A 26,070-nucleotide genomic window follows, 5' to 3' on the forward strand; every position below is an offset into this window, starting at 1 on the left:
CTGATTGTAATGTTTCAAGTTAAATAAAATTAATGGCATTGCCTCAAAGTTTCACATCACTACATGTTCTGGTCGATTAGTGTCAATGTTAAAAATCTGCTGTAAGAACAGAATGGAAAACATAATTGCACTGGCTTTAAAGAGGAAACACATTTGGAGCTAGACAGAGGGGTGGGTGAAAGAGGTTCGCAGTTCACTTTGTTTTCTGAGAAGTCAAGTACTGTAAACAGCTGGATGGAGAAAGCGCAAGGACTGACTCCACGAGATGATTCGATATCCTTTTGCACCACAACAATTCTACACCATGAAAACGGGTATTAAACAGATTTACCCAGTTTGACACCAACCATAAATGTCCATCTTGGGATAAAGCTGCTGTCAGTTTCCATCGCGTAGGTGTGAAAGAATAGATTCATGGATCCATTATAACTAAAACAATTACGGAATTTGGAAGAAGACAATGAAAAATGATTTAATGATATATAAGTGATGATTAATTGAAAGATAACATAAAGATTCGGGGGTTGAATATCCTATAGTTGATAGCTTCGTTTAGGAACAGAAGCCGGAACCTTATGTGGTCGATGGTGTTCTCCGCGCAGGGGACCGTTTGTCAGGTTGGACTTGCCGCCGAGGCCTAGCGAGTTCAGGCGCCGCTTTTTGCGTCGATCCACGGAGGGTTGAGGAAGAAAAGAGCTGAAAGCGACGGCTTCACGGAGAATGGACTGAAGGCAGTGGTCGCTCTCGGTGTGCCGGCAGAATCCGGTGCGGCGGCGTATTATCGGAGCGTGACCCAGTGCTGAAGCGGCGGCGGTCGGAGAGCGGCAGGCGGCCAGAATGAATTTGGAGCTTCTAGGTGAGCGAGGGGAGGGGATGAGTGAAGGAGTGGGATGGGGGAAGGAGTTTGTGTATGAGTGGAAGTGAGGAGCTGGGATTTAGTGGAGGGGGATGGGGGTGGAGTGGGAGTGGACGAGTATCGGGCGGGAGAGTATTAAGGAGAGACGGTATTAATGGGGCAGCTGTTGGGAGTGAATAGAGAGGGAACAGGAGGAATTGAGGGGGTGTTTGGGAGGAAGAAGGGGGAGAGGCATTGGAAATGGATGGGGGTTGAGTGAAGGGGATGGACTTATTGACCTGAATTCTGGGGTTTCTTTCTTTCTTTTGGCGTTGTCTGACTGGCTGAATTTAGCAGCCAGCTGGGATGACTTAGTGACAGCCAAAATGTATTTGTAGGTTTGAATTGTGTTGGGTAAGCAGTCAGTCTATAATGCAGCAAGCTGGATTAAATGCGAGTTGGGGAGGGAAAAGGAACAATGAAGCTGGGTTCTTTGGGTGGATGGGGGTGGGTGGGTGGGTAGGGAAGGGTACAGCAGGGCGAGAAGCAGCCAAGCAGTTGAGGAGGAATGTGAACGGAGAGTGGGGAAGCTGTCAAACGGAGGCAGGTAAGGCGGGAGCAAGGTGCTGTAGGGGATCTGCCAAGCTAGGATAGAAGGGGAGGGAACTCTCAGGGTGGGGAGGGAGTGAGGGGGCCAGCTACCAAGCAGGGGAATATGGGAGGGGGCGCAAATGTGAATGCTGCCAAGTGGTGAGGGGGGAGGAGGTGGAAGGGGGCTGAGCCTACCAGAGAGGTGGGGAGGGGAGAAAACTGCTAACATTGGGGAATTTGTGTGTGGACAAAAGTGTGGTGGGAGGTGCTGCCAAGCTGAGGGGGGGGGGGGGAGAGAGACTGGGAAGGATGTGTGTGGGGTTGGGGTGTAACAGTTACGTCAGAGGGGGTGGGGTAGGGGAGAAGTAGCCAAGGAGGGTAAGTGGGAATGAGCTGCCAAGTTGATGGTGGTGCAACCAATTCTCTGCTGAGGAATTCAGTGATTCAAGCAGCATCTGAGGGAAGAAAGCAATTGTCAACATTTTAGTTTGAAACCCTGCAGGGGTCCTGATGCAGGATTTTGATCCAAAGCATTGCTAGTTCCTTTTCTCCCACTGATGCAGCTTGATTCATTGAGTTCTTCCAGTGGATTGTTTGTTGCTTCAGATTCTTACAGTGCCTCTAAAAGGTATTCACCCCTCTTGGAAGTTTTCATTTTTTTTTTGTTTCACAACATGGAATCATAATGGATTTAATGTGGCTTTTTTGACACTGACAGAAAAAGACTTTTGTGTCAAAATGAAAATGGATGTCTTCAAAATGATCTAAATTAATTACAAATATAAAATACAAAATAATTGATTGCATAAGTATTCATCCCCTTCAAGTCAATATTTGGTAGATGCACCTTTGGCAGCAATTACAGCCTTGAGTCAGTGTGGGTAGGTCCCTGTCAGTTTGCACATCTGGACGCTGCACATTTTCCCTATTCTTCTTTACAAAACTGCTCAAGCTTTGTCAGATTGCACGGGGGTTATGAGTGAACAGTCCTTTTCAAGTCCAGCCACAAATTCTCAATTGGATTGAGGTCTGGACTCTGACTTGTCCACTCCTGGACGTTAACTTTGTTGTTTTTAAGCCATTCCTGTGTAGCGTTGGCTTTATGCTTGGGGTCATTGTCTTTCTGGAGAACATGTCTTCTCCCAAGTTGCAATTTTCTTGCAGCCTGCATCAGGTTTTCCTCCTGGATTTCCCTGTATTTTGCTGCATTCATTTTACCCTCTACCTTCACAAGCCTTCCAGAGCCTGCTGCAGTGAAACATCCCCACAGCATGATGCAGCCACCACCAGGCTTCACGGTAGGGATGATGTGTTTTTGATGATGTGAGTTGTTTGGTTTATGCCAAATATAGCGTTTAATCTGATGGCAAAAAACCTCAATTTTGATTTCATCAAATCATAGAGCCTTCTTCCAGCTGCCTTCTGGCAAGCTCTAGCCAAGACTTCATGTGAGTTTTTCAACACTGGTTTTCTCTTTGCCACTGTCCCATAAAGCTGCGACCGGTGAAGCATCCAGGCAACAGTTGTTGTATGCATAGTCTCTGAAGCTTGTAACTCCTCCAGAGTTATTATAGGTCTCTTAGTGGCCTCCCTCACGAGTTCCCTTCTTACACGGTCACTCAGTTTTTGAGAACGGCCTGCTCTAGGCGGATTTACTGCAGTGCCATATTCTTCCATTTCTTGATGATTGATTCAACTGTACTCCAAGGGATATTCAATGACTTGGAAATTTTCTTGTATCCATCTCCTGACTTATGCTTTTCAATAACCTTTTCGCAGTTGCTTGGAGTGTTCTTTTGTCTTCATGATGTAGTATTTCCTAGGATACTGACTCACCAGCAGTTGGACCTTCCAGATACAGGTGTTTTTTTTTCTTACTACAATCTATTGATATACCTTGACTGCGTACAAATCTTCAGAAACAGATCTCCATTTAACTAATTATGTGACTTCTAAAGCCATTTGGCTGCATCAATGATGATTTGGTGTGTCATATTAAAGGAGGATGAATACTTATGCAATCAATTATTTTGTGTTTAATATTTGTAATTAATTTAGATCATTTTGTAGAGATCTGTTTTCACTTTGATATGGAAGAGTCTTTCTTTTGATCGCTGTTGAAAGAGCCAAATTAAATCCAGTATGATTCAAAGTTTGAAACCAATAAAACATGAAAACTTCCAGGGCAGGTGAATAATTTTCATAGGCACTCTATTTCTCTGTGCTTCAACTCCTAGCTAGTTTGATAAGGGGAAAGCTGATTAAGAATGGGGGTAGTAGTAGGCACTTTTGGATAAAGGGTTTCAGCCACATCTGTGGACTAGATATATGGGATTGGTTGGCAGTTTGAAAGTTGAAGCTGAGAACCTGATCCCATGCTTACCAGGCATCCAAATAAAGTCAGGATGGTCTAGAAATGGCATGTGGTTACTCAGTTATGGAAAATTTATTAGAATTATGAGAGACAGAATTATGGTAGATTGCCAGAGTCATTTTTCCCAGGGTGGAAATGTCAATTAGTAGAGTATAGGATTTAGGTGGCTGGGGAAAATTTAAAGAATATTTATAAGGTAAGATTTTTTTTGTGCAGGGAGTGGTAGGTGCTTGAACACAATGTTAAATATGATAGCAATATTTAAGAGCATTTAGACACATGAACAGGCAGGGAAATAGAGCAGTGGTTCCCAACCTGGGGTCCAAGGACTCCTTGCTTAGTCCATTGGTATAATAAAGGTTGTGAACCCCCGGAATAGAGGGATACAGCCTGCAGTGTGCAAATGTATGGGATTAGTTTAATTCAGCACACTGTAGGTAATTGATGTAAAATTTGTTAGAAGTGTATCAAATCTTGGTGATTTAGGTTAAATGGAGAAACATTTCCTATTAGAACAAGACTGGAAGAACAGTGCAGGGGTAAAATGATTGGTAAAAATCCACAGATGACATGAAGAATCCTTATGCAGAAACTAGGCGTCTTTGGTAATCTGCCTGAATGTGAGATGGGTTCAGTCTTGGCTGTGACTCTGAAAAGAGAATTAGATAGAACTTTGAAAGTTTCAAAAAAACTGGATAGTTGGGAAAGAGCAGGGCAATGGGACTGAAATCTTTGTTCAGTGAAGAACTGGTACTGACTAGATGTGACATTTGACTTTCTGCACTGTAATGATTCTGTTATAACTTGTGCTGATCGACGGTATCACAGCACTGCTGAGTGTGATGGTGAGTCAGCCATTGCACCCAATGCTAGGAAACGTCTGCCAGGATACACAATTCTAAAAAGAAAAGTGAAAAGGTTCAAAAAGCAGTCTTGTGTGCTGGGGAGTTCTTTGCCACTTTTCAGTTCCATGTTCAAAATTTCAGATTAATAATTGTACCTCTTTGAATGAATGGGAATTCTACCACTGCGACTAAATCTGCCCTGGGCCGATCATATAAATGCAAAGAAAGCATGACAACTTGGGAGCTGTGGAGATCCGCCATGATATCAAAACCTTGACAGACTTATATAGATATGTAGTGGAAAGTGTATTGACTGGTTGGATTATGGCCTGGTATGGGAATACCAATGCCATTGAACGGAAATTCCTACAAAAGGTAGTGGATTCAGCCCAGTCCATCAGATGCAAAGCCTTCCCAACCACTGAGCCCATCTACATAAAATGTTGCCTTAGAAAAGTAGCATTCATTATCAAAGATCCTCACCACCCAGGCCGTGCTCTTTTCCCACTGCTGCCATCAGGTTGAAAGTACAAGTGCCTCAAACTCAGACCACCAGGTTCAAGAACAGTTATTACCACTCAACCATCAGGCTCTTGAAAGAAAGAGGATAATTACACTCATCTATTGAGATACTCCCCTGACCAATGATCTCACTTTAAAGACTCTTTATCTTATTGCTATTTATTGCTCCTGATTTGTATTTCCATTTGCACAATTTGTTGTCTTCTATGCTCTACATGATCTTTCATTGATCCTGTTTACAGTTACTATTCTATAGATTTACTGAGTATGCCTGCAGAAAAATGAATGTCAGGGTTGTATGTGGTGACATGTATGAACTCTGATAATTTTACTTTAAAGTTTGAACTAAACAAATCTACTTGTTGACTATGAATGGAGAACTAGCTGTGGATTGTAGCTTCATAAGTGTTGAATATTATGGGCTTACTTGATTCTGGATTGAGTAGAGTTTGCAGTATTTTGTTTTTTAAATGATACTTAGCTGTAACATAGAAAATCCAGCCAGTAAGATTCCACTCATAAGTTACCTATAAGAGATGGTCACATGCATTTATATATTCTTTAGCAAGGAAGGAAAATTTGACTTTTGAATTCCTCCACTGATGAAAGATTCAAGTTGACCAGGTTGGAGATTCCAGATTCAAGTTGGAGAAGTCGCTGGGATGAGACAAAATATACCCCAGGCTACTGTGGGAGGCGAGGGAGGAGATTGCTGAGCCTCTGGCAATGATCTTTGCATCATCAATAGGGACGGGAGAGGTTCCAGAGGTTTGGAGGGTTGTGAATGTTGTTTTTTTATTCAAGAAAGGGAGTAGAGATAGACCAGGAAATTATAGACCAGTGAGTCTTACCTCAGTGGTTGGTAAGTTGATGGAGAAGATCCTGAGAGGCAAGATTTATGAACATTTGGAGAGGTATAATATCATTAAGAGTAGTTAGCATGGCTTTGTCAAGGGTAGGTCGTGCCTTACGAGCCTGATTGAATTTTTTGAGGATGTGACTAAACACATTGATGAAGGAAGAGCAGTAGATGTAGTGTATATGGGTTTCAGCAAGGCATTTGATAAGGTACCCCATGCAAGGGTTATTGAGAAAGTAAGGAGGCATGGGATCCAAAGGGGACATTACTTTGTGGATCCAGAACTGGCTAGCCCACAGAAGGCAAAGAGTGGTTGTAGACGGGTGATATTCTGCATGGAGGTCGTTCAGCAGTGGAGTGCCTCAGGGATCTGTTCTGGGACCCTTACTTTTTGTGATTTTTATAAATGACCTGGATGAGGAAGTAGAGGGATGGTTAGTAAGTTTGCTGATGACACTAAGGTTGGAGGTGTTGTGGAAAGTGTAGAGGGCTGTCAGAGGCTACAGCGGGACATTGATAGGATGCAAAACTGGGCTGAGAAGTGGCAGATGGAGTTCAACCTAGATAAGTGTGAAGTGGTTCATTTTGGTAGGTCAAATATGATGGCAGAATATAGTATTAATGGTAAGACTCTTGGCAGTGGGGAAGATCGGAGGGATCTTGGGGTCCGAGTCCATAGAACGCTCAAAGCAGCTGCGCAGGTTGACTCAGTGGTAAGAAGGCGTACGCTGTATTGGCCTTCATCAATTGTGGAATTGAATTTAGGAGCCGAGAGGTAATGTTGCCGCTATGTAGGATCCTGGTCAGACCCCACTCGGAGTACTGTGCTCAGTTCTGGTCGCCTCACTACAGGAGGGATGTGGAAACCATAGAAAGGGTGCAGAGGAGATTTACAAGGATTTTCCCTGGATTGGGGAGCATGTCTTATGTGGATAGGTTGAGTGAACTTGGCCTTTTCTCCTTGGAGTGAAGGAAGGTGAGAGGTAACTTGATAGAGGTGTATAAGATGATGAGAGTTATTGATTGTGTGGATAGTCAGAGGCTTTTTCCCAGGGCTGAAATGGTTGCCACAAGAGGACACGGGTTTAAGGTGCTGGGGAGTAGGTACAGAGGAGATGTCAGGGGTAAGTTTTTTACTCAGAGAGTGGTGAGTGTGTGGAATGGGCTGTCGGCAAAGGTGGTGGAGGTGGATACAATAGGGTCTTTTAATAGACTTTTGGATAGGTACATGGAGCTTAAAAAAATAGAGGGCTATAGGTAAGCCTAGTAATTTCTAGGGTAGGGACATGTTCAGGCACAACCTTGTGGGCCGAAGGGCCTGTATTGTGCTGTAGGTTTTCTATGTTTCTATGTCTGCTGATTTGGTTATTCATAAACACTGGTTTATTTAATTGTTAAATTATTGAAGAATTCTTAACAAATAAAATTATACAACTAGAGGCCATGAGTCTCTAGAAGTCCATCTTCTCCATGGATCAAATAAAGTAATATGAGGAATGGTGTACATGGGATTATAGGATGAAACTTTGAGCTCAAATTTTCCATATCATGACTTCATAGTCACAGGAAATCCAGGAATTTTTTTTTTCCTTCCTTCAAGGAGAAAGTATTCTTGCATCCCTTGTGACTAGCAACCTGAATTGCCTGGAAATATCCCATATTCGATTTTAGAAAGTTCAGAAAGGAATTGGACAAAATGTATGGGGCTATTTCAAAAGAACAGAAAAGTTATGGGTGCTTGTCTTTCATAGAGGCAGCACTGCCATTGTGTGCCAAATGCCCCCATTTTATTTTATAAGTCCATAAGACATTGGAGCAGAATTAGGCCATTTGGCCCATCGAGTCTGCTCCGCCATTCAATCATGGCTGATCCTTTTCTTGTCTCTCCTCCTTAAGGGGTAGGCCATTTAGAACTGAGATGCGGAAAAACTTTTTCACCCGGAGAGTGGTGGATATGTGGAATGCTCTGCCCCAGAAGGCAGTGGAGGCCAAGTCTCTGGATGCATTCAAGAGAGAGTTAGATAGAGCTCTCATAGATAGCAGGGTCAAGGGATATGGAGAGAGGGCAGGAACGGGGTACTGATTGTGTATGATCAGCCATGATCACAGTGAATGGCGGTGCTGGCTAGAAGGGCCGAATGGCCTACACCTGCACCTATTGTCTATTAACCCCATTTCCAGGTCTTCTCCCCGTAACCTTTATTTGCATGTCCAATCAAGAATCTATCAATTTCTGCCTTGAATACACCCAACGACCTGGCCTCCACAGCTGAACATGGCAACACATTCCACAAATTCACAACGCTCTGGCTAAAGAGATTTCTCCGCATCTTTGTTTTGAATGGATGCTCCTCTATCCTGAGGCTGTGCCCTCTTGTCCTAGACTCTCTCACCATGGGAAACATTCTTTCCACATCTACTCTGTCTAGGCCTTTCAACATTTGAAGGGTTTCAATGAGATCCCCACTTATCTTTCTAAATTCCAGCGAGTGCAGATCCAGAGGCATCAAACATTCCTCGTATGATAATCCTTTCATTCCTGGAATCATTCTTGTGAACTTCCTCTGGACCGTCTCCAATGGCAGCACATCTCTTCTAAGATGAGGAGCCCAAACTCCAGGTGAGGCCTCACCAGTGCCTTATAAAGCCTCAGCATCACATCCCTGCTGCTGTATTCTAGACCTCTTGAAATGAATGCTAACATTGCATTTGCCTTCCTCGCCATAAGAAACCTAAAGATGAACATGTTGGGGCAGAACAGTATCTTTAAAGCTGGAAATCATGACAAAATCTAAGATCACAGAATAAAGGTAAAACCTGCTTGAATAATTATCGGAGGTGTGTCTTGGTATTCTAAATGATCGGTTTTCACTTTCTCTTTTTAAACAGAGTCCTTTGGACAGAACTATCCAGAGGTAAGCCTTTTTAATATGCTGTCTTTTGTTCTTAGCTGTTATTTTAGCAGCAATCTGAGTAATATAAACTCTTCCTATAATTTGTGATTTTATTTGAGTAGATTGTTTACTATATTGGTGTGGAAGAAATGGGTTTCTGTTCATAGCCACCATTTAGCAGTACCACTACTGGGGAAAGGGGACTGGCCCCTTGAAATAGGCTGGAGTCAGGGTACTCATAAATCAAGTAAATGGTTCTAAAGATGAGGTTTTAAACTAAAAATTGCATGTAAGGGTTGTAGTGAGGGGAAATAAAGAAAACAACACAGGGAAAAAAGAAAAGACAAGGTGATAATGCAGAGTGATGGAATAGGTGTCAGAGTGTGTCAAGAAGGGCCAGAACACACAAATGTGAGACTGTAACCTCCATTTGCAGAAATGGCAACAAACTGCTATACCCTTTGTCTCCAAGGTTGTAGTATTCATAGAAAGTGATACATATAGAAGTAATTCAGCACAGCCAAATATGATTTATTTATGGAGTAATGGTTGTAAATTGATCAAGGTTGGGGAAATATAATACCAGGATAGCCAAGAAGCCATTAGAAGACTTAGATAAAATGGGTAGCAGGAAAGAATAACCCTGATGATTAAAGTCAGCGGGATCTTAGCCCAAAAACTAGAATTATTGTTAGTGATGCAAGTAAACAGACAGCAGTGATGGGAATAAGACGGCGTTGGGGTGCTACAGTTAGTGCAGATGTATCCCAGCTCCAGAGACCTGGGTTCAATTCTTATTTCCTATGCTGTGTGAGTTTCCAATTTTTTCTGCGACTGTATGGATTTCTCTGGTTGGTCTGCTTTCCTCCTACATACTTTCTGGTTGTTAAATGAAGGAGCTACTGAGATAAACAGTTCCTGAGGTAGGTATGTAGTAGAAAAATTTGTCTGTGTGTGCAGGGTGGTTGATGATCAATGCACATGCTTAAGAGAATAGGTTGTAAGGAAATAAGTGGGAAATAGGGGATGGACTAGCAATTACGTTGCTCTGGACAATATATTGTCTTGATGACCCAAGTGGCTGTCTCCTGTTTCATAAGGAAATCTGAAATATTATTTAGTGTCCTTAAATATAAATTATAAATCAGAAAACTAGAAGGGCAGGTAACAAAATGAACGTGGCACTGAGTTAAAAGATCCTGATTTTATTGAATGCTTGAGTACTCCTGAAGGGCTGAATGGCCTACTCTTGTTTATCTTTTCATTTTGTCGTTTTACCTCTGTGATTGTTTTGATTCCTGTCATTGAATGAAACCCTTTCTTTCAGTGTGTATTTTAAAATAATTGCATTGATTTGTACTTGAAGTTGGTAGTAAGTGTAGAACCACTCATGACTTGGCCCAAAAGAAGCACAGATCTAAAAGTTAGGATTTAAACAATATTTTATCTGTGAATTTATGAATCTGGGCTGATGTTTTAGTATAGTAGAGCTGCCCAAAAGCAAATATTTTGCATTGTTCCTCATTCTCAGGATATCATACAGTGATTCTCACAATCCTTGACCTACACAGACTTTTTCAGCAGGCTGCTGATTCCATCTTCCCTGGCTGGTGTCTGAGGCTCTACTTGAATGTTTGGAACTTGGGCATCATGATTGATCTTCCAACAGCATATTTCTCTACATCATCAAAACCACCCACTTTTACGTCTAAGTTTTTAGTCACCTTCCTGCCTCAGTTCATTTACTGCTGAAAGATTCATTAGTGCTTTTACCACCTTTCAGCTTGAATGTTTCAGTAACCTCCCAAATTTTTCCCGTTGCATCCTCCTTAATAAACTCATTCAGAATTCTCTGCACACCTGGACTAGTGTTAGGTGCTGTTCACTTATCACCTTTGTGCCCAATGACTTGCAACAAACAATCTGCTGGAAGAAGTCAGCGGGGCAAGGAGCAGTCGTGGTAAGAAAAGAAGTGTCAAGATTTCGGGTTGATATCCTGATTCAAAACTGAGCGAAGAGGCAAAGTGGCCAGTATAATAAGGAGAAGGAGAGTGGTGAGAAAGGATTCTGAGGTGATTGGTGTTCTGAGATGGAAGGCAGGTAGCACCAACCCCCCCATCCCAACTCTCATTTCACTTGACCTTTTGTCAATGTAAGAAGCTCTTCAATTTCCTCCCTAGATCTCCAGCCTAAAAAATACTTACTTGATCAGATTTTCTCATCCACAAGGTGCAGGTAACTCAGTTGAAGTTAACTTCTCCTTCGAAATCTCTTGCAAAAGTTTAAAAATTAAATTATAGTCGCTATGTAAATATATGATTATTTTGATATAAGTTATATTTCTTTCTGATGTGATTAAGTATATACTTTTAACATGTAGGAGGCAGATGGAACTCTGGACTGCATCAGCATGGCCCTCACCTGCACCTTTAACAGGTGGGGTACGCTGCTGGCTGTTGGTTGTAATGATGGACGCATCGTCATTTGGGACTTCCTGACAAGGGGAATCGCCAAGATCATCAGTGCGCACATACATCCAGTTTGCTCACTATGGTAATTTATTATTTGTGTGGCGGGGTCTCATGTATTTAACAAATAATATGCATGTTGCAAAGCCCCAGATTCAAGGGCTTGTCCCATGAAGAAGGATCACCTTACATGGTCTGGAGTTTGGAAGAATGAGAAGTAAACTTTTTGAAATATATAACATTTTGGTAAGTGCTGAGGCTTTGGTTCCATGAGCTCGAGAGGATTGTGAGTCCTGTGATGTTCCTTCAGAGTGAGGGATTGATCATTTAAGCCTGTGATAAGGAGAGATGTTTGCATGCAGAGCATTTTAAATCTTTGGAACTCATTGCCCCTTGGTTCACTGTGGGTGCTCAGTATGTGAGCTTATTCACAGCTGAGATCAGTACATTTATTTTTGGGGATCTCTCTTGGAATTGGAGGGTATAGAGGTAGTGCAATTGAGCAGGCAACACATAGGATTACCAGTGATTTTGCTGCATGACACAGTGGGGCCTTTGGACTGCTCCTGATTCTAATATTAGTTCCCACTTCTCACTTACCTTTATCCTGATTGTAACCAGCTAGTTGCACGTTGCCTCCTGACTAGATAATTCTGTGAACAATAAGCTACCAGAACAATGTTACTGTGCTTTACTTTTTGCTTGTTCATTCTCAGTGTGCATTTCTATAACGTCTCCAATTGCTTTCACCTTTATGAAATCTTTTCTGTTATCAATGCAATTAAATACTGGAACAACAATGATGCATAATCTGCATTTTGCAGAGCCTATTGTTAGTAGAGCATTATCCTTTTGTGCTCAGTTATTACAGTTCCTATTACAGTTTGGCTACTGTTAGAAGCATCTGTTGAACTAACCTTATGTATGTTTAAAAGTATAATAATTTTGTTAACAGCCCCTGATGAATTGTTTTAGTTTTGGCATTCATTACTTTTGAGTCTTTGGAGGCTCATTGGTTTGGTTATGCACTGGACAGAGATTTTTTCTACCTTTTCCCTTTACTAGAGAGGATTACATTTTTATTTTGCCTGTGTTTTAATGTTCCATATTGTGACAGAATTTTTTAAAGGTACAATGGTTAATATTGGGATTATAAATAAAAGGCAACCTATGCCAAACAAAATACTGAGTTCTTATCTGCTTACTAATTAATATTTTATATCTTGCAGTTGGAGCCGAGATGGGCATAAGTTAGTCAGTGCTTCCACTGATAACATAGTGTCCCTTTGGGATGTCCTGTCTGGAGACTGTGACCAAAGGTTCCGCTTTCCTTCACCCGTTCTCAAAGTTCAGTTCCACCCTCGAGATCAGTAAGTATTCTAACAATTGAAACAGATTGTCATAAAGGTAAAAACTCTCACAGCCTTAAGCTGTAAAACTTCCTCGATACTCTGAAGATAAGATTTGAGATAAATTTTTCAAATATTTCTAAGTTCCATGCCAGACTTTGAAAGCATGAGAATTAAGTAATTTTCTTCAGTGTTTAAAGGGATTGGACTTTTTCAATTATTTCTTGATAATATGGGGATGAATGTGGCATTAAAATGGCAATAAATTAATAATAATTGGTCAAGAGTATGGCAAGTGTGGAGTGATTATTTGAGTAATTATTCCTCTATCATGCAAATTGTAGTAAGGTTACTTCTTCCATCTTCTCTCTGTTTATACTAGCTCTGAAAAGCTTTGCATTGCCCCAGTTATTCAAAATAGATGCTTTAGTTTTCTGCCTCTCTTTGTTCCTTGCATCCTTTAATAGTTCCTGATTCTGTTGTACGTTCTCTACTGGTTTGTGTGAGAAGGAAACTCTGAAGTATTCTGAGAATGCTGTCACCTGCCTGAATGTATTCAGCTTTGGCTCGACATCTCTCTTAATGTTCCCTGAAACTTTGTAGTGCCAGGATTTGCCACTACCACTGGGGAAAAGAAATTACCCTGGATGTTAGAACATAGAGCAATACATCAAAGTACAGTCCTTCGGCTCATGATGTTGTGCCAGCATTTTAACTTACTCTACCATCAAACCAATCCTTCCATCCTACATAGTATGGTACCGTAGTGGTTAGCACAACGATTTACAGTACAGGTAGGTGACCCGGGTTCAATTCCTGCTGCTGCCTGTAAGGAGTTAGTACGTTTTCCCTGTGACCCTCCCATGCTTCGGTTTCCTTCCACATTCCAAAGACGTTGGTTGGTTGGTTAATTGGCTCATTGTAAATTGTCCCATGATTAGGCTAGGAATAAATCGGAGGGGGGGTGGGGTTGTTGGGCAGAGTGGCTCGAAGGTCTGGAAGGGCCTATTCCATGCTGTATCTCAATAAAATTTAAAAAAAAAAAGCCCATAAGCCTCCATTTTCCTTTTTATCCATGTGCCTAGTTAAGAGTCTCTTTGTTAGTTTAGTGTCCCCGTCACAGACTGAAACTGCTTTTAAAATGGTCACTGAAAACATATTTAGTATAAAGAGAAATCCGCCCCTGTTTGGCTGATCTCAAGTGTACCTGATGCTTTTGATATCCTCATCATTATGAAAATTGTTCAATTAGGTCCTAATAGTGGCTAAGAAATGGTGTTATTTTCTGAATTCAAATATAGCAACTAAGTTGATGAAAAAGTTTACAAATAAAGCTTGAGCGTTAAACTGGAAACACTTGGCAGGGCAGTGAATATCAGCTAAGAGGGTCATACAGGTAATCCTTCAGATTGCTGATAGTTTTGCATGTCAAGCTCTTTACTGCTGGGCAGTAGTGAGGAAATGTTTCCCTGTTCAGGTGCTGTCTTTTGGATTAAACATCGTGCCAAGTCATGGTCCAGACTGCGGACACGGAAGATTTTAAAGCACTAATGTGAGGAAAACAGGAGAGGAAGTAAACTGATGGATGTATTTATCCCTCAGTTGACATTTCTATAAAAGCAGCTTATCTAGTCATTATCACTTAGTGGGAGCTTAGTGTATAAATTGTTTCCTGCATTTCTTACATTACAACAGTAACTGAAGTATTTAGGCTACATCCACACTAGACCAGATAATTTTGAAAATGCCGGTTTCACATAAAAATGATAGGTGTCCACACCAGGTGTTTTTGAAAATACCTCCGTCCACATTAAAACGGGTATTTGGGCGAATCTCCTCCTACAGGCCATGCACAGGACACATCTACAGAAAACAAGTGACAAATTTGGTGTCAAATCTCGCTGTGAAAGACTTGGTGCACGTTTGTCCAGTTACAGACTAGAAAAAGTTAAAAATGGAAATTACCAAACGACGGGGCAGCTGTTGGTTCTCACTCAGGAGCACTTAAAACTAAAAAAACCAAATACTGGAGCATATGGAGGCAACCGACAGAGAGTTCACGGACAGTATGACCCGGCTGATGACGATCATTGAAAAACTAACTAACTCTGTTGATGAGGGATTTGCAATGATGAGGAATATGATGGCCCCCCCCCCCCCCCCCCAGTACTTTTCACCACCACAGTACCAGCCTCACAGCCACTACAATAGCTACACTTACGGACTCACGGACCCCCAGGTGGCCCCACCAACATCTTCCCCACTGCCACAGAGGGGTCACCGTGGAAACATTTCCTACATCCATAGTCTCTTCACAGATGAAAGGGACAACAAAATGCAATAAGGTTTGTTACTGGGCAAAAGTGAAATTTGCTGTTACCTCATTTGTTTGCCTTTACTTTTGCCATGTCTTTCTGTATTATTTTGCTGTATTTAACATGTGCAATAAAATGAGTTACTGGGCAAAAGTGATTTTATTTTTACCTGAGTAAAAGTGAAACTTACAATTTTCCTTTTTTGGCCTTAACATTTTCACATCTATGCCAAACATAAGCTACTACTTAAAAATGACATTTTGGAAGTAGTGACAATTGTATCTATTGACTGTTTGCCCAAGCAATACATTAATAAAGCACCTTGTTAAATGTATAAAACATGTCTGCATCAGTGTTATCTTGTATTTCCATACAATGTTACATTAGGCTGTTACACATCTATTGTCAGAGAAGTACTTACATAAATAGGTAAACCACCTTCATACAAGCAAGGACAGAAAACAGGGCAAAGTGTATAATTATTTATTCAGTAAGTTGTGGGTCAAAATATTTGGTGAGTACATTTCTAACTCTTCTGGCTTCAGTCTCATTGCCGTCTGTTCTGAATTTGTTGGGTTGTGTGAGGGGTTGAAATTCTCTGTTCATACTGCAAAGCTGCAGTAACATTCTGCTTAGGGACAGTCTCCTGAAGCCGTCCGCCATTGTTGTTGTGCTGTTGGAGGGTGCGTTCAAGAAAACAATGAAATGCTGCACTGCCATTACCATCTGTTCCGGCACGTCATGACAGTGTTTTTAAAAAGCTTCAGTTACCCCATACACACTAAACCGTTCAATCGGTGTTTTCAAATCTGCACACTCTGGAGAGAGTTTTAGAAAAGCTCCGTTTTCAGGGTAAGAAAATGCCGTTTCAGTGTGGATGGAGGGTCAAAATGAAGAGAAAAAGCTTCAGTTATGGATTTATCCGGTCTAGTCTGGACGTAGCCTTAGACACACACAAAATAATGGAGGAACTCAGCAGGTTAGGCAGCATCTTTGGAAAAGAATAAAGAGTCAATATTTTGGTCTGAGACCCACCATCGGGACTTAAATACTTAAAGTATTGGCTGTAAAATGTTTTGAAGTTTTTTGAATTTGAAAGGCAGAAGGGAACCTTTTCATTTTTTTTTAGAACTGGAAGATCAGAGGTTTAAAGCAAGTCCAGAGGCAGAACAGTGGCAGGGGTTAAAGTGTAAAGAAGAGGGTGGAATGATTAATGGCATTGGGGATATGATGGGCCAAGTAAAAACATCACAGATAAGTTCAGACAATATTCCCAACACTATCATCCATAAAATTAAAATAATATTGTTGTGACTGTGAACAAAGTCACCAGGAAACACTGAAGCTGGTGATTTATTCAGCACACTTGAGACACTCTTGGAAGAGGAGGCTTCCTACACTCAAAGTACATCGTATTTTTATATCCTTAAGATCAATGGTAACTCAATACAGTTTCAGTGGTTACAATGGCATTATTTACTTCAATACTTTGGGTTGACAGTGCTTCATTTAAGTTGCGTATAATTTTCAAACACTTAAATCCTCACACCAACGTTCCAGTTCCCTGGATTGAATGTTAATCAGCATTCTGTCTAGCTGCATTCATGCATATGCAGTCATCTCAAGTGAATGGGTGTTTGCTGGTTTGTAATCAGCCCCAATCGTAGCTCCAGGAAGACTGTTGTTCAGAGCTGTATTTTAAATTCAAACCACAATCCGCATTCATATCTGAAGACTGGTTACTGTTGGAATTAATATTTGCTATATACCGTAACTCCAGAATATTCTCCTACAGTTTTCAAACAAGGTTAATTGGTAATTGGTGTGTTCCCAGTCAGTGATAACCCTTGATACCAATAGTCTGAATATATGATCTTTGAATTTGAAATACTTTATTGGGTTCTGAGAACCATTTTGGGTTATTACTATGTGATTAAAATGGGTTGTTTCTGAATTATTACAACACATAAGATGCTAGAGGAACTCAGCAGGTCAGGCAGCATCTATGGAGGGGAATAAACAGTCAATGTTTCGGGCTGAGACCTCATCGGCCTGCTGAGTTCGTCCGACATTTTGTGTGATTTGCTCTGGATCTCCAGAACCTGCAGAATCTCGTGTCTAATTTTCTGATTTTTATATTTGCACCAACAGGAACAGAGTCCTTGTCTGTCCAATGAAGTGTGCGCCCGTGTTGCTAACTCTCTCTGATTCTAAGCATGTAGTTCTACCTGTAGACGACGATTCAGATCTTAATGTTGTGGCATCTTTTGACCGACGAGGAGAATATATTTACACAGGGAATGCCAAGGGAAAGGTGAGTATTACAAGGAAGTTTGTTAATTTTTGATCTGATTCTTACAGATTCTTTAGGAGACGTGCTAAATTGATTGTGTAATTATACAAATGAAACTTAATTTTCTTTAACACAATCTTCTAAAAGTAAACATTTAATTATCTGTTAGCTTCTAAGGTTCATTCTGATCTAAGAACTAAATTTAGAAGTTCCTAACCTGTCTCCTCTGGCTTTATCTATTAGTCTTTTCACAACATTGGAGAGGGATATTGGCCTATTATAAAGCCAAGATATTCTGTAGATCCTGGAAATCCAGAGAAACACACACTAAGTGCTGGAGGAACTGAGCAGGACAGGCAGCATCCATTGGACATGGATAAACCTTTTGGGCAGAGACCCTTCATCAGAACTGGAAAGGAAGGGGAAGAAGCCAGAATAAGAAGGTGGGGAGGAGAAGGAATGCTGGTTACAATAGAAGCAGGCAGGTGAAGGGTGAAACCAGTGAGGGAGCAGGGAGGGAGATGAAGTGAGAAGCTGGATGGGAGGTCAGCGGGAGACGCTCATGGAGTGAGTACTGTTTCAGATCCGCTCCATAATCTTTACTTATTTTAACCTTTGATCACCCTTATTCAACTTATTGTTACCTACACCAAAAGACTTTTGCTACTTTCTCGGGCTTATTGTTAAGATTTTATCGTGAATTTTGGAAGATATGCAAACAGAAATGGCTCTTAGATCCAAAGGACGAGAACCGGGGCGAAACCCGAACGGTAATGGAAAGAAGCCAGCTCAACCTCAACGCACTGAGTTAACTTATGAACTGCTTATGGAGCTTTTGGATAAAAAATTTGAGGAACAACGTCAGGCTTTTCAACGAGACATAAAGGTTTTTCAAGATTATATGGTTAAGACGGATTCAGTAATTAACCAGCAGCAAGCGCTTATCTCATTGCTGCAAGAGGAAGCGCGGAAACGAGATTCGACAATTGAAAAATTGCAACAGGATCTAATTTCGACTATTAAATTGGTGGAGACACTTAAAGCCAAGAGTGTCGATTTGGAGAATCGGTCCAGAAGACAGAACCTACGCATACTTGGTCTCCCAGACGGCATAGAACAAGGCGATCCTTCGAAATACTTTGCTCAATTTCTAAAAGATGCGTTTCCGTCGGTTTTTCCAGTAAACCCTCCGCTACTTGACCGAGCACATAGAATTTGGAGTCGATCACCGACGGTTTCAGATAAGCCCCCGGTGGTAATCGTCCGATTTCATTACGTACACGATAAAGAACAACTCATTCGTGAAGCTCGAAGGGCTGGGATGATTAAATTTCGTGATTATTCTTTTCGCTTGGTCCAGGATTTTAGCCCAGAAATCATGAGAAAAAGACTGCTTTTTAAACCTCTGATGTCTGAATGTTATGAGAAAAATCTAAAACCTGCGCTCTTATACCCGGCGAAGCTCAGGATCTCCCCCCCGAATGCTCCGCGTAAAGTATTTTTGTCTACCTTTGAAGCGAAAAAGTATTTGGAAGAGAACTTCCATACTGATACAGTTACTACTCTCCAGTAAATGAGTGATTCTGATCGTGAAAGATGGTTTTTGATTTTTTAAACCAGGGTTAGTCTCTGGTTATTGGTGTAGGTTTATCCTATACTTCATATTTAAGTTAAAGTGTGTTTTCGTTATATTAATCGCTCTGTCTTATACACTTTAACTACTATACTATATTTTTGTCTACTATTTTTGTTCCCTTGAAGGTATATTTTTAACCTTTCGAAGTGAATTTTTTGTTTAATATCAAGATAATGGTTTTTTGTAAAGTATTGGTTTAGTTTAAGATGGCGTTATTGCTTCTTTTTTCGTCTTCTTCCTATAATGCATCGCTTATCATAGTTTAAATACTTCTTGATTTGTTTGGGTTATAACCCGATTTATAAACTTTTAATGATTTTATTCCCTTTTTCTTTACAACTCAGCATATTAAGAAGCGTAGTTTTTAGTACTGTGATCATAATTCTTAAAGTTCGGGTGGTTTTTTTATATATATCCGTTAAACACGGAGTGGTCTGCCGCTGATATGGGGTTAGAGTTAGTTTCATTTTTTCTTTTTTCTAGCCATATTTTGGCTTTTTTTCCTTTTCATATGGGGGTGGGGGTTGGTCTGTTCTCCTTTTTAATTTTTTTCTTATCAATTTGTTTTAGTTTTTTTACTTGGGCTGTTCATGAACTACAAATATGTCTACGATGTCGTCACTTCCGGGTCCGCTCTTTATTTTTGTCCCTCTTCCGGATGCATGAGTTTATAACATGGTTAACCCTTTATATACCAAAGGGATGACTTTGGAAACATGGTTCAAACCATTAACTTTGTGTCTTGGAATACTAATGGATTAAACCATCCGATTAAACGAAAGAAGATTTTCAAAGTATTCCAAAGACTTAATGCTCATATTATTTTTGTACAAGAAACTCATGTGAGGAAGGAGGACAAATATCGCTTTTTAAGGTCTTGGCGGGGTCAACAATATCATTCGAATTCGAATGCCAAAGTTAAGGGAGTTTCAATTTTTATTGACTCCTCTATTACATTTGTTCAACACGATATTCTTTCGGATCCGAATGGTAGATTTTTGTTAATTACGGGTTTACTCGGTAATAAAAAGGTTGCTATGGTTAATGTTTATGCCCCAAATGTGGATTGTCCTGACTTTTTTAAGTCCTTATTTACTTCTTTACCTAATTTAAATGAATATAAATTAATAATGGGTGGTGACTTTAATTGTTGTTTAATTCCTTTGATGGACAAATCTACAACTATTCAGACTCTACCCAATAAGTCGGCCACTTGTATTAACTCCTTTTTGACTGATAATGGAGTTTTTGATATTTGGAGATTTCGTCATCCTAATGACAAAGAGTTTTCTTTTTTCTCACATGTTTATCACTCCTATTCGAGAATTGATTATTTTTTTATTGACTCTTGTTTTATTCCATCGGTAATTGGTTGTAATTATGATATTATAGCTATTTCTGACCATGCTCCATTAAAACTTTCTATTAATTTTACGGATACAGCTTTAAATGCTAGACAATGGCGATTTGACTCTACCTTATTGCAAGAACCGGACTTTATTAAATTTATGAAGGAACAGATTGATTTCTTCTTTTCAACTAATTCCACGGAGGATATCACATGCGGAACACTTTGGGACACTTTAAAAGCGTATATACGTGGACAGATTATCTCGTATTCTGCTGGTCTGAGAAAACGCATTAAGAAGGAAACTCTTTTACTGGTTGATAAAATTAAAGAGATTGACAAGAAATATTCGACTACTCCTAGCATGGAACTTTATAAACAAAGGGTTGAACTTCAAATGGAACATAGTTTATTACTTACATCTCCGATAGAAAATCAATTAATGAAAACCAAATCTGATTTCTATATACATAGTGATAAATCAGGAAAACTGTTAGCTAGTCAGCTGAAGAATGTTTCAGTTAAACGCCAGATTACTAAGGTTCGACAGCAGAATGGGGATTTGACAGTTAACCATGATGACATAAATAAGTCTTTTCAAGACTTTTATACCTCCCTGTATAAATCTGAATTCCCTCAGGATCATAATACCATGTGTGATTTTCTCGGGAAATTGAATTTTCCAAAACTATCATCTGATGATATTTCAGTAATAGATACTCCGTTTACAGATGCGGAAATTAAAGGGGTTATTTCCTCAATGAACTCTGGGAAAGCACCAGGTCCAGATGGGTTTACAGTAGAATTTTTTAAATGTTTTTCTGATACTCTATCTCCTTGGCTATGCAAGGTATTTGAAGAAGCAATTAGATTGGGGAAGTTGCCACAATCTTTTTATAGAGCTTCCATTTCTTTAATACTGAAGAAAGATAAAGACCCTACTGATTGTGCATCCTACAGACCAATATCTTTATTGAATGTGGATTCTAAGATTTTTTCCAAGTTGCTGGCTTCTAGGTTGGAGAAGGTATTACCCCAAATTATTTCGGAAGATCAAACCGGTTTTATTAAAAATCGCTATTCTTTTTTCAATGTTAGGAGATTATTGAATATTGTTTATACTCCTTCACATAATACTTCAGAATGTGTTATATCATTAGATGCGGAAAAAGCATTTGATAGAGTTGAATGGCCCTACTTATTTTATGTGTTGGAGAAGTTTAATTTTAGTCCGACCTTCATTTCTTGGATTAAACTGATATATCAAACTCCAGTAGCCTCGGTGTTTACTAATAATCAAAGATCTCCATTTTTTCGTTTATTTCGGGGCACTAGACAAGGTTGTCCTCTTAGTCCATTACTATTTAACATCGCCTTAGAACCTTTGGCAATTGCCATCAGAGAATCACATGATATTTTGGGTATTAATCGTGGAACAGATATTCATAAGGTATCTTTATATGCAGACGATTTATTATTATTCATCTCTAATCCTGAGAAATCTATTCCAGCAGTCTTATCATTGTTGGCTCAATTTAGTGAGTTTTCTGGGTATAAGTTAAATCTTAATAAGAGTGAATTGTTTCCCTTGAATAAACAGGTCCCAAATTATGGTATTTTACCTTTTAAATTAGCTAACGATTCTTTTACTTATTTAGGGATTAAAATTACCAAAAACCATAAAGAATTATTTCGGTTTAATTTTTTACCCTTAATTGATCAGATTAAAGGTTTGTTTACTAAGTGGTCACCATTATCTTTATCTCTGATAGGTAGGATTAATGCTATTAAGATGGTTATTTTACCTAAATTTTTATATGTTTTTCAAGCGGTACCAATTTTTATTCCGAAATCCTTTTTTACTAATGTTGATTCAAAAATTTCTTCATATATATGGCAGAATAAAAATCCCAGGTTAGGTAAAATATACTTACAGAAGACAAAGAAGGATGGTGGGTTGGCATTACCCAATTTCAGATTTTATTATTGGGCAGTTAATATTAGATATTTGATATGTTGGTTGAAAGAATGGGATGGTCCTTTTGGCCCTCATTGGGTGAGTTTGGAAACCAAATCGGTTTCTGCTTATGCTCTGGGTTCTATCTTAGGGACATCTCTCCCTTTTGCTCTTTCTAAATTGCCGAAGCGAATTGACAACCCGATAGTTAAATATACCTTACGTATATGGTTTCAATTTCGGAAATTTTTCGGGTTGACTCAATTCATGCTAAATAGTCCTATTGTATCTAATTGTTTTTTCCATCCCTCAATTATAGATCATGCTTTTTTGGCTTGGAAAACTAAGGGATTATTAAGATTTTCCGACTTATTTTTGGACAACTGTTTTATGTCCTTTGAGCAACTAGCTAATAAATATAATTTGCCTAGATCTCATTTTTTTAGATACTTACAGGTTAGGCATTTTTTAAGTACGGTACTTCCTTCGTTCCCAAATTCTCTGTCTTCAGATACTTTGGAAAGTTTGTTTGAACTAAACCCTTTTCAAAAAGGGCTTATATCAAAACTTTATAATATAATTATGAAGATACGTTCAGTGCCCTTTGATAAGACCAAAAATGATTGGGAAAGAGAACTTAATCTTATTATTCCTATTGAGAATTGGGATAGAATTCTTAAATTAGTTAATACATCATCTATATGTGCCAAACATTCATTATTACAATTTAAGGTTGTACATAGGGCCCATATGTCCAAGGATAAATTAGCTCATTTTTATTCTCATATAAACCCTATTTGTGACAGATGTCATTTAGAAATCGCTTCTTTAACTCATATGTTTTGGTCATGTCCACTTTTGAGAAAATATTGGAAAGATATTTTTGATATTATTTCGGCGGTATTGAACACTGATTTACAACCCCATCCTATTACCGCAATTTTTGGTTTACCGATGATGGACTTACTTCACTTATCTCCTTCCGCCTGTCGAATGATTGCTTTTCTCACTTTGATGGCTAGAAGATCTATTTTGTTGAATTGGAAGGAAATTAATCCTCCCACGGTATTTCATTGGCTTTCTCAAACTATGTTATGTCTAAATTTAGAAAAAATTAGAAGTGCTGTATTTGATACTTCTATTAAATTTGAAAAGATATGGAGACCATTTATTCAATATTTTCATATGATGTAATGGCCCTGTGCCGAGCTTATTGGTTTTTTTTTTCAGCTTTAATCGTATGTATGTTGAGAGGATCGGAGTTGACGTCATTGATGTTTATGTATACTCGTGAGATACTATGAACAGCCCTTTTTTTTTCTCTTTTTAAAAGTTTTTTTTATTTTTTTTCTTCTTTGTTTTTTTCTTTTTCTTGATACTAGATTAGTAGATTAGCTAACTTCCTTAGATAGATTTTTTTTTTCTCTTTTTTACACTATATATTATGAAATATCTAAACTTACCTTGTTCATATATATACTATACGGTTTATGTTTTGGGAAACTTACTTATGCTCTATTCATTGTTTATGTAATACTTTATGTATAATGGGAGTCTATATATTTGTAATCCCTTACCATTATTTGAATTGTATCTCATTCATAATATTCTAAATATTAATAAAAAGATTGAAAGAGAGAGAAGCTGGATGGTGATGGGTGGAAAAGGTAAAGGGCCGAAGAAGGAATCTGGAAGGAGAGGAGAGTGGACCATGGCAGAAAGGGAATGTGGGGGGTGCGGGGCACCAGAGGGGAATGATAGGCAGGTGTGGACAAGCAAAGCAGTAAGAGGGGAGCCAGAATGGGAAGTGGAAAAAGAGCGGTGGGGGGGGGGAAGAATGGAGGAAAATTCCCGTTAGTTGGAGAAATCAACATTTGTGCCATCAGGTTGGAGGCTACCTAGATGTAATATGAGATGTTGCTCTTCCAACCTGTGTGTGGCAGTAGACCGAGTTGGATTGGGAAGTAGAATTAAAAGGGGTGGCCCCAGGGAAATCCTGCCTTTTGTGGATGGAGCGAAGGTGCTCAGCCCATCCTCTGGCAAAGCATCCACCTCTTGCCTATTCCATGCCCTCTTTCTGCTATCTGGGAAACAATTTCGCAGATGCAGGTTATGATCCTGTGACTTGCCCCTTGACATCCTCCTCCTCAGAGGTTGGCAGTGAGAGATCTTGTCTGTCAATGAGGAAGAAGGAAAGAGAGATGAACACATCTAATTCTGATCTTCCTTTTGGACGTTCCCAAATAGATGCCGGTAATGGTCGGAACTAAAAGGTCTGTTTAAAGCTTTTAAATTTCCAACTCGATGAACACTGATGTCAGCCGTATTGACCTTGTTATTCCACTTGGATAGGTTAGCTTGGTAGGCATGGATTAACAATCAAGCCCAAGGGTTATTTTTAAACTGCTAACCTGATGAGCTTCTCCAAGCTGTCAATGTTTTGTGTGTGGTCATTTTCTGGGTATAGATTTCTTTTGTCTTCTCAGTGGTCTGGCATGCATTTACAATTTTAATTTTATCATTTGCAAATTTACCAGTGGTGAAAAATAACTCGGCCACATAGAGTATTCTAACCTGCAACTCAACTTCCTGTGTGTTGGTAATGCTAAATTGCAGCTTTCGTTTTCAGATTCTGGTGTTAAAGACTGATACACAAGAGCTAGTGGCTTCGTTCCGAGTCACAACAGGCACCAGCAATACCACCGCTATAAAGTCCATCGAATTTGCAAGGAAAGGCAGGTGAGAACTTCACTGTTTCTCAGATTTCATTGTTTTGGAGAGAACTTCGGTTTCAGTAGTGCATGTTTGTCAATTCTGCAAAACCTTGTGGTCAGTGATTGGCCAATGAGAGAATTGAGTTCCATAGAAAACTCACTACTATAATTATATTTGGAAGTTATTAAATTTTCATGTTTTTCTTCTTGCTTCAGAAGTGTTTTTTTCTCTTTGACTAAATTAATTGATTCCTCGAGAGCATACTGTCTAATACCAGGTATCCTCTGGTATCTTATGCCAGTGGCTGCTGTTCTGAGTCTTCATGATGCATTGTCAAACTGGCTGTAGCGATTACAGAAACACCAGTAGGCTGATTCCTGGTATCTGGCCATGCACATTCCTCATCAGATTTGTTGAATTCATTGCAGGGTTGTGGGCTTCACAGGCTGAGCCAGCATTTAATTGCCTATCCCTAATTGCCCTTGAAAGGGTGTGGGTGAATTGCCTTCTCGAACCTCTGCAGTCCTTGAGTTATTCAATGTTGTTAGAAAGGGAATTCCAGGATTTTGACCCAGCAACTATGAAAGAATGTTGATGTACTTACTTCGAATATGATGCGTGGCTTGGCTGTGGATGAATGAAGCATTATTCTCCCAGTTTTATGAAAGCTGGAAAAAAAATCAGACTATATTCCTCAAAAATTTGTGTTGGAGAACATAATTTGGTCTGATCTATTGAACAGAACTGGAGTAAAATAGACTTAAACCTTCTCCCCTTCAAAACATTCCGTAACCAGGCTGCCTTCCCCTTTCCAGTTCTGATGCAGGGTTTTGGCCCAAAATGTCGACAGTTCTTTCCTCTTCATACTGCTGAGTTCCTTCAGTTTTTTTGTGTCTTACTTGGGATCTCCAGCATCTGCAGAATCTCTTGTGCTTAGAGTTTTAAATTCTATTTTTTCTTCCTTAAATTATAGCCAGTAGACTTTACTATGTTCATTTTGGTTTGTATTTAAACACTTCGTACAGCTCAGCAATGTTAAGGTGCATCTCAGTGTATTTGCTCACATAGT

General features: G+C 39.6%; 1 protein-coding gene across 2 annotated transcripts in view; it reads left to right on the forward strand.

The window, feature by feature from the left end:
* The first annotated feature begins 415 nt into the window (after positions 1 to 415).
* Positions 416 to 26,070, forward strand: part of rbbp5 (retinoblastoma binding protein 5) — a 44,400-nt gene continuing 18,745 nt past the window's right edge. The window contains exons 1-6 of one of the 2 annotated variants that reach the window (XM_073030629.1): positions 416 to 856; positions 8,916 to 8,941; positions 11,301 to 11,473; positions 12,618 to 12,758; positions 17,204 to 17,366; positions 24,916 to 25,025. In XM_073030629.1, coding sequence (XP_072886730.1) covers positions 838 to 856; positions 8,916 to 8,941; positions 11,301 to 11,473; positions 12,618 to 12,758; positions 17,204 to 17,366; positions 24,916 to 25,025 — 632 coding nt within the window. In that variant the 5' untranslated portion in view covers positions 416 to 837. The remainder of the gene's footprint in view (positions 857 to 8,915; positions 8,942 to 11,300; positions 11,474 to 12,617; positions 12,759 to 17,203; positions 17,367 to 24,915; positions 25,026 to 26,070) is intronic. The other variant, XM_073030630.1, reaches the window with a different exon arrangement.

This window comes from Hemitrygon akajei, chromosome 27, assembly GCF_048418815.1.
Source record: "Hemitrygon akajei chromosome 27, sHemAka1.3, whole genome shotgun sequence".
NCBI lineage: Eukaryota > Metazoa > Chordata > Chondrichthyes > Myliobatiformes > Dasyatidae > Hemitrygon > Hemitrygon akajei.